Source organism: Phoxinus phoxinus (genome assembly GCF_949152265.1).
Source record: "Phoxinus phoxinus genome assembly, chromosome: 11".
NCBI lineage: Eukaryota > Metazoa > Chordata > Actinopteri > Cypriniformes > Leuciscidae > Phoxinus > Phoxinus phoxinus.
The window spans coordinates 33,832,921-33,842,662 of NC_136886.1; the positions used below are offsets into that span (position 1 = coordinate 33,832,921).

At 38.7% G+C, this 9,742-nt stretch overlaps 1 protein-coding gene and 1 long non-coding RNA gene across 2 annotated transcripts; one reads left to right on the plus strand and one right to left on the minus strand.

Annotated features, from left to right (window-relative positions):
- Positions 1–283: 283 nt before the first annotated feature.
- LOC307007267 (uncharacterized protein) lies at positions 284–2,674 on the plus strand. Its single transcript, XM_079629076.1, has 5 exons — positions 284–655; positions 998–1,112; positions 1,419–1,691; positions 1,828–2,001; positions 2,094–2,674. Exons 1-5 carry the CDS (start codon positions 575–577, stop codon positions 2,282–2,284), a joined length of 834 nt encoding a protein of 277 aa, XP_079485202.1. The 5' UTR covers positions 284–574; the 3' UTR covers positions 2,285–2,674.
- A 4,851-nt stretch (positions 2,675–7,525) lies between these two features.
- LOC307006871 lies at positions 7,526–9,007 on the minus strand. The gene is made up of 3 exons (XR_013799537.1): positions 8,664–9,007; positions 8,411–8,491; positions 7,526–7,595 (listed from the first exon to the last, which is right to left on the minus strand). It is a non-coding gene; the product is annotated as an uncharacterized lncRNA (long non-coding RNA).
- Positions 9,008–9,742: the final 735 nt, after the last annotated feature.

Here is a 9,742-nt window from a genome sequence, read left to right on the forward strand (position 1 = left end):
CATAATGTCTGTTCACTTTTCAGAGCGCCGTCAGTCAAATTATCCATTACACTTGAGGAATGCCTTAATAAATTAAACTCCATTCCGCTTTTTAGCTTCAGCGTTGATTTCAAAATAAATGAATAACGTAGTCAGCACGGCACAGTCCTCTGTCAGATGAGATGTTGTCAGGCTATGTGTCATTAAAACTACAATTACAACTGTGTCAGCCGTGATTTTAAGTGTAAAAAAAAGAAAAATTTAACCAATTAATTTTTTTAGGTAATGTAATGTTGTTAAAACGGATTTATATATATTTTTTTCATAAAATTGGTATCGGAAAAAGTATCGTTCAGGAACTGGTATCGAAGTCAAGGTATCGGTATCAAATTACTTTTAACGATACCTAGCCCTACATGGGACAGTAATCAAATGGCACAAGACAGCAGATTAGTACCATAGTACTATACTGTAAGTTATTATCTCGCAAAAGTTTGTGGTACCTAACAAGTCTGCACACTCAGTTTCTTCTCCTACTGCTACTGGAAAGAAGGGTGATTATCTCATATTTTTTATTTTTGCAGGACGCATAGACATGCTGACGGTCATGGCCATGCGCTGGAACCAACGAAAGTTTGACAACTTGGCTTCCACCCTTGCCTGCCGATATCGGAAGGTAAAGACACCAGTTTTCCCTTATGCAACATTCATAGCGATATTGTAAAATAAAGTGGCATATATCTAAAAAATACAATACAATAGTCAATACAATAGAATATATGGATGGTTTCATGTGTAGTGTCAATTGTATTTTTCAGTGTCTTAATATAAAATATGTTCATAAAATATGTAAATGTTCATACCGCATACCGGTATATTGATTGTCCACGTATTTACGAATATACTGTATATTTAATCAGTGTTGTATGTGGTTTTCTAATAGTGGAGGTACTTAACAATCCTTATCAACAATAGTCAAAGTTGTAGGCATTTCCCTCATTGTGATTTGTGTTTGAAGGCCACAATAGCCCTGCAATGCCAGTTGCATAACCTGGAGGCCATGAAAATGGAAATGGACATCACAGACAATCAACTGGAAAGCTGGATCATTGATATCAATGAGTGGGCAGAAGGTAGAATATACTGTCTTATACTGTTTGATATGCTGCTTGATGCATCACTTCTGACTAAGCTTGGCTGCAATTCCAAAGAGGCTCATTGTAATCGTAGTCAAAGAGCACATACTCTGATTGCTGATGATGTGTGGAGATTCATTATCCCCATGGGGACAATATAGAACCTAACTAACCTAACTATACTCAACCTTAACTACAAGTGTAGCCTCAGTTACAGAGAAATATGAACATATTGTTTGTCCAGAAATAATATTTTTTCATGGAATCAAGTATATTTCTTATCTCTTCATTTCTTCCTCTCAGCAACAACATCCCCAAACGATGCTGATCTTGCCATTGTAGCCAGCCGAATTGAGGAGCTGGTGGCAAGTGTTAAGAGGAGGTCCCAGCGTCTTTATAAAGATAATGACGGATGCAAAGGACGTGCCCGGATCCGCCGAAAGATCAGGGAGGAAAAAAATGTTTTACTTTCTTTTGTGGAAAAGTATAACACCTTGGTTCCTAATGCAGAACATCTGACCTTAGACACCATTCTATCTGATGAGATTGTTTGGCCATGGCAGCTTACACACGGTGGTATGTACACAATTCTGTTGACTATGTGAAATAGTCACATAGTGGCACAAAATCTATCATGCCTTTATTGTAACCCCAGAAAATCTTTAAATACTAATCTTAAATACAACTGACTTGTTTCATCTATGTATTCCAGACTCTGTAGATCTAAGGACGAAGAGGAAGGCATTTGACATAGTGATGGCAGTAAGGAGACTTGAGGAGGAGAAGAGGATTCTTATTGCAGAGATGAACAAGCATTGGAAGTCTCTTTGCACCCGTGCAGACACTCTGAAGCACATGTCATCCCAGCTTTCTAATGTGACATCAGGTACAGTATGTTTTTGTGTTATACTTGGCATACATTACAATATTGCTGAAAGTTTCTAATTAATAAAGGCTCAATTTGTTTTAACATGTAAGGTGAGACGTGGGGCCTGCTTCAAGATGGGATCCAAGGTCTACAGAGCTTGACGATGAAGAACAAACAAGCAAGCAACAGCCTGGCAAAGCATGCAAAGAACTGTTATGTTCAAGTTCTGACTGAAACAGAAATTAACTTTGATAGTGATTCTGAGGAATACAATACCAGTAGTGACTCTGAGCACGATTAAACTATATTTTCATGGCCAGAGACCTTTTTTATGCTGTTGTGTGCTGGGGAGGCAGCATTAAGAAGAGGGCTGTTGGGACAGGCTGGTAAGGAAAGCTGGCTCTGTGTTTGGCATGGAGCTGGAGTTAATCATTTAACAAACCGAGGATAATTTGCAGAAGCAGTCTTCTGCATGCTCAACATTGAGGAGAGGTCCTTTGCCCCCAGGGCTAACCAGCAACTCAATGTCACACAAAAGGGTAGTGGAGAAATGGACTTTTCAGCATGAGTCTCTCCCTGCCCCAACCATCACATCACTTTGTCTATTGTCTAGTATCCACTATCCATTTGACTCTCTTACAGGCTACATTAGCCCCTCTACACAGTTTGGACTGTGGTCCCATTATTTACCCCTTTTGGCTGCTTGTATAAACTTTTTCTTTTAAATTTAATATAAGTGTCTGTTCTACTTATCTTATCTGCTTTGTATTGCTTTGTACTGTGCGATATTGAAGAAAAGTTCGATAATTCATTAAATAATGCGATATTCGATATGCGATACGATAATGCTTAAAGTGTGTAAAATAAACTTAAATTATCTTTAAAATATCTTTAAAATGATATAACCTACATGTATAACAAACATCCTTATAACTTGTGAAAGTGAACATCAGTGTTTTACTGTAGCGTAAGAAGTGTTATTTTAACATCAGTGTAAACCACAGGGTTTCAGGTTATCCTACATTATTTAATAAAAGATACTGAATCATAAAATGTAAAAATAAAATATTGCTTAGTTTTCACTGCATGAATTAAATATATCCTGATACTTATTAAAGCTACAAAACTGTATTTTATTCATGACCCCAGTCATTGCAAGCTGTTGCGTTATGCATATCGCGATATACAGTATACATTTCACTAATTTCGATATATTGTGCAGCCCTACTTTGCACTGATTAAACCCCAGCACTGTTAACTTTTGCACTACCACCACTGCAAATCACTCCATAGCTGCCCCATCATGTATCACAGGGTCAGTCCCTACCAGGCCTTTGTAATCACTTGACATGCTCTTCACTTTTTGTATTTGTCTGACTGATTTTTGTTATGTGTCTGAGCTATGTGTGTTGTTTTTGTGGTTGTACAAGCTAATAAATGCCTAAAATGTATCATGTTATTCATTATTTTAATAATATTATTTTGCTCTTATTACCAGTGAAACATTACATATGCTGTAAGACAGAACACTGCAATATGGGCCGAGCGGGGCGCATGCGAAGCCCATATCCCACTTATAATGCCAGTATTGCTTCAATGTACATGATATTTAATCAGTGGTTTTGTCACCAGAAACAACACGTTGCTCAGTTGTGAACTTTTTGAGTTTAGTTGAAGCCCATTCACTGCAGACAGCGTATCTAGTGGAAGTTGTAGTTTTAAAATATATTGGTATATTTCTCATAATTAGAAGTTGGCAGTGTAGAATTTTGGATACACCATGGGTTTTTTTGGGATGGGGAACACACTGGTGTCATCAGATTTAAAAAATCTAATTGTTAAATAGATCAAAATAGCTTATTACCATATTTGACAGTGCTTACAATGGGTAAACTTTGGAGACCATATCTACATGACAGCTAAGGTCCAGAGCTTTCTATAACAGCTGGTGTAGCATCTTCTGTCACTAAATGACAAGCCTTCAAACATGTACTGGGTTCAAGGTTCAGAGGTCAATATTTCAAAGCAGGAGTAATGTATCCTCTTCGGACTGACATACATACTGTCGAGGTTGAGACCTTTCCAACAATGTGTTTGCTATAGTCCTACGACAAAGTTTTAATTTTTACATATCATGGAGACCACTTTGCAGCGATGGCCTCCTTTATTCTCCCCAGAGGGATATTTGCCTCAAGTTCAAATGCTTCACACATAACACTTGACATATTTGTTTTATCGTACAGCTGACATATACTTACAATAAAAAAACAACATACATAAAGTGATATATAGCCAGACTGAAGCACATCACAGCCGCAATCTATTGCTCATCTTTCACAAACAATGACAAGAGCAACCTACACACAACCCTATATGCATTATATCATGAAGCTATTGCACAACCCCTGCAGCCTCAAGCAACATTATTTAAAGTTTTAATTGAGGTAGGTTCAAATTATGCCTATAGTTTAGAAATATACTTAGTTTACATTGGGGTACCCTATATCTTCTGCCAGAGGATAAGAGCTCATACTTGGCATGGAGAATAAAGATAGAGTTAGGGTTAGGATAAGTGGGAACTGATTGTATTTCGTGAATAATGCAACACTTTCCTGACAAATCAGACCTGAGGCCTTGATCATGAAGACATTGGCCGGATTAAACAGCACAACAGGCCGCATGTGGACCACCTTGCAAGGCCAGGCCTTAGATTTCCCACCACTGTCATAGGCCTTAGTAAACCGCCAACCTGAGTCAAGTCATTCCAGGGTGACCAGATCGATGTCATCAGTATCCTGGCACATTCCCTATTGTCAGGGGAAACTACCTCTGTCCCTGGTTTTATGAGAAGAAAACATAGACCTTTAAAGTATATTGATGGCCAAGCTGGAAATGTTGCTGGCTTTACCGATTCCTCAGGCTCATGTCTCCGGTTTTGATCTCTGAAGTCTGATCACCTTATGTCATGCACATGTTGATTTGTGAAATTTGACACCAATCTGTCTTTGTATGAGGCAAAGGATATGAAAAAATTGCCTTTTTGAGTGGCAGTTCAGACGCTGTGTGATTTTAATTCACTTTCATATATTTCATCATATAGTTCTTTCAGAATCAGAATGAGCTTTATTCGCAAAGTGTGCGCAAACACACAATGAATTTGTTTTAGGTTTTTTTTTACAGGCGCTCTTACATACATACATACATTTATGACATGAGAACAAGCATTTCAATGAGACTAAGGAAAAAACCTGAATAATTAAAAAATAATAATGATATTGGGTATACATGTGAACAGAGACTTATGTACAGATTTGTGCATTGTGTACTGTGGTGCAGCTCTATAAATAAAATTTCTATATGTATTTCCAAAAAAAAAAAAAAAGCAAACAATAACAACAAAACTCTAATTATTGCTTCTCTCTCAGATACTGAGAATGAATTATACAACAGGTGTTAATTTCTGTGTTAGCTGTTTAAGCTGGAGATAGCATGGGGGGGAAAACTGTTTATGTGCCTGGATGTTCTAGTGCGCATCTGAAGCGTCGGCCTGACGGCAGAAGTGCAAACAGTTTGTGGCCGGGGTGAGAAGGGTCTGTGATGATGTTACCTGCCCGTTTCTTCACTCCTGACCGGAAAAATCATTACATGTACCATTGTTGAAAATGTATAAATGTGCCTCTTCTCTTCATTGAGAATGTTTGAAAATGTCTTCTTATTTTCAAACTCTCATAAGTGTTCTGAACAGACAAACATGATAACAAAAATAAACAGTGTTGTGTGCTAAGCGGTCAGAGGTAAAAAAGGATGCAGCTTTTCAGTAATACATCCTGACGCAGGAGGCATCTGTCACCAGGGATAGGACCCCATTTACTTTGCTCCAAAATTACCACAAACAAATACTGACTAAAATGTTCATGATCAGTTAGGATGATGCCAATTTAGTACTTGTTCTGGTTGCCTGGCTTTTGGCTTGCTTAGTTGGGGGCATTTCATATTCAACAATATTATTGATCTGCCTTAAGGTGGACGAGGATGCAAAATTCTTCTAGAAACAAACTTTGTTGTATTATTTTCATGTTATCACTGTGAAGCTGCTTTGTATAATTGTATAATCTGTATTGTAAAAAGCGCTATATAAATATAGGTGACTTGACTGTCACTACATGCAACTTTCCACTATCTCAATTTTCCCATCAAATAGAGCACGAAGTCATGACACAATTATTCAGTGTAGTCAATGATTGACAGACAAATCATAAAATATAACAATAGTGAATTTAATTCTGACCAAATATACAAAAAGAATAGTAAAACAGTATAGGTCATCAGGCGAATTTGCTGGCCGGCTCCCAGGTGTCCTGCCAGACTCTGCCACTGTAAATAGTCCACAAGTCATCTTACACACAGCATATGCAGTACAGCCTAAAGCTCACAACTAGACTTCTGGCTAGTTTGAAGATATGTCATCTGAAGCTGATAAATAAAGGTTTGCCTTTTTCTTTTGGATAATTTTTTGGGGTTTATTTTATATGGCTTTTGTCAAACAGCAGTCATTTTGTTCCAAGTGAAAACTACTGGACTAACCGGTAGTTGCTTGGACACAGTCATCCCCACAGACAACCCTTTGAAGTTCTGCATCAGGTTTACCGTGTCGCTATGCAAATACTGTGTAGACAGACACGATAATCTAAATTATGTGTTTAGAGGCCTCTACGTCGAGCGCAGAGGGGGTCAGCAAAGACACAATGGCACCACAAAGGCATCTGCGTCACAGCTTAAGACTCCATCAGCTGAAGTAGACTAGAAAGTGATCTGAGTCCTCTTTAAGTGAACTCATAATGTGAACACAGAGACAAGAGTTGTTTCTGGTTCAGTCCACTTCACAGGCCATTTTAAGAGGACTAAATTTGGTTCATTATGGGAACAGTGGTTTTCACTTTGAACAAAATAACTGCTGTTTGGCAAACACCATATAAAATAACCCAAATAAACAAAATAAAATTAGCAAATGTATAGGGCAAACAGGTTAGAATGTATTAGCTACAGATGTCATATGACCAAACCTGAGCCAGATGACTACTTGTAGGCTGGCGTGCACATGTTCTCAGTTCAGTTCACTTTAAAAGGGGTCTAAGTATGCTTAGAGAGTGTTCCTTATGCCCAAAAAAAGGAACAGTCACTGCTCAAAGTTCACTTTGAAGGCTGGGAGGGACCAAGTTTTAAAACACTAAGACTGTGTTAGCTATGGATGAATGACAATATACATATGTATGGCAAAGAAAATGTGGAAATAATATGAATTAATGAATGAATAAATTAATGAATTAATGGATACATATACAGAATAAGCCATCACTTACCAGGAAGAGCAAGGCAGCCAGCGCACTTTGACCTCTGCTGCCTTCCCCTGCAGAAACAAACACGCACACACTTTTTCGTAAGGGGTAGCACTTGTGAGAGGGTTGATACTTGAAAAAGGTTGATAACTACTGCTCAGTGTTACTGTTTTGTCACATGTGGATTGAAAGATATGGTTCTACATCTTACCTCATTCATCCGTCTTTCCAATATTTGATCATATGGGTAAATTGTCTGTCGACTGCATTTGCAACCTTAAATGACAAAGGCAAAAAAAAAGTTTGGTTAATTTCAAATGGGTCTGAGTTCGCTTGGGGTGTTCACATATGCCCCAAAAAATGCTGAGTCACTGTTCTTAGTTCACTTTGAGGGCTGAAAGAGACCAAGTGTGAGTTTGGTTCAATAAAAGGGGGCTACATGGAAAAACACCTGTAGAGGTTTGAAATCTTGAGATGTGCAATGGCTTACACTAATAACTATCTAACATTATTCCAAGCAGCTAGTCCCATCCACAGTGTCTATTGTGAGCCCAGCAACACAGTTCAATAAATCCACTTCAGAAATGTTGTTGAAATAAAAGATGAAAATCTCTGTTTTTATTCCTTGGTTTCCGATTTACAAAAGAGAATGTGAGCTGACTAAAGCACTTAATGAAATAAAAGAATCCTAATGGAAGTAGCTATAAGTTAGCAGTTAGCAGGTAAGAAAACCATTTGCTTCCACCACTCTCAAGATCTGAATAACATTATGAGAATCAACGTAATGTAGCCGAAGAAGGCTTATTGTTAAACAGGCAGTACACTATTTTACTAATATGTACCAAATCCTATAAGCACATGTATTCTAGTATGCTTTTAACCTTTTAAGTATTATTTAACATTTTTAACCATTACATGAACTTCTAAATGAAATGATTTACCTGTTTAACATAAATTCGTATTCACATTACTATCAATTGTACTTTGGCCTCTACAACACCCTTACACCCAACACGTGGCTGCTGATATACACATGGGGTGCAAAGAAAAGAAACAAATATACACATGGGCTGCAAAGAATGTGTACTTACTTTTTGTTTTCTTCTTTTTGGCAAGGGTGGAGGGTGGGGCTTCTCTGCCGGATTGCGTGTCTCCTTTGCCTGCGGCTGGGGCTTAGGGTGCAAGGGGAAATTATATATTCAGTATATATTCAGTATCTTGGGGGAGTGGCTTAATTAATTGAAGGGGGTGAAATTCACCTTGGTTAACTTATTTTAAATTAATACAATGATTACAAAACCACGGGACCAATTTACAGATGGGATGCAAGGCAAGATTACTTACTTTGTCTTTTCCTTAATTGAGGTTGGACGGATGGTGGGGCTTGTCTGCCTTGGCCTGGGGTGGATAGTGGGGCTTAGGGAAAAGGTTAAGAATTATATATTCATATTCGCGGGGAGGGGGGTTAATTCATCAAAAGGGGAGAAATTCACCATGTGTAACTTGTTTTATATTGTGCTCTGATTACAAAAAAAAAAAAACATGGGACAAATTTACAGATGGGGTGCAAGGCAAGATTACTTACTTTGTCTTTTCCTGGGTGGTAGAGGCTGCATATGAGTGTCTATCGGAAATAGGTTAAGTGTAATCATTTGTTGGGGCTGGGGCTGGTCTAGGGTAAGGTGCTGGTCTTGAGGCTGGGGCTGGTCTAGGGTAAGGTGCTGGTCTTGTTGTGTCTGGGGCTGGTCTAGGGTAAGGTGCTGGTCTTGTTGAGGCTGGTCTAGGGTAAGGTGCTGGTCTTGTTGAGGCTGGTCTAGGGTAAGGTGCTGGTCTTGTTGAGGCTGGTCTAGGGTAAGGTGCTGGTCTTGTTGTGTCTGGGGCTGGTCTAGGGTAAGGTGCTGGTCTTGAGGCTGGGGCTGGTCTAGGGTAAGGTGCTGGTCTTGAGGCTGGGGCTGGTCTAGGGTAAGGTGCTGGTCTTGTTGTGTCTGGGGCTGGTCTAGGGTAAGGTGCTGGTCTTGTTGTGGCTGGGGCACATCTGTTGTGAAGTTAGCAAAAATATACATTCTGAACACATCGTCAAAAAAATCTACGACAAACACTAATGAACTCTACATAAAACGTATCTTACCATATACTTTGGTAATGAAGTTATATGCCTTCTTCATACTTGTTAAAAAACCTGTGTTGGCTTGCGTTGGTGGCAGATGCGTGACTACTTCTGCCACCAACTTGCCTGTGCCCTTGTGCCTCTGGCTAATGAACAATATGGGCATATAGCCCAAGGCAGAAAGTTTTTGGACCTGAAATGAAACAAAGTAATTAACACATTTCCAATACATTATGTTACTACATTACTACATATATGGTAGTCCATCTACTATTGAAAGACCCAATTTGGCAAAAAATCGTTTTTAACGCTTTCA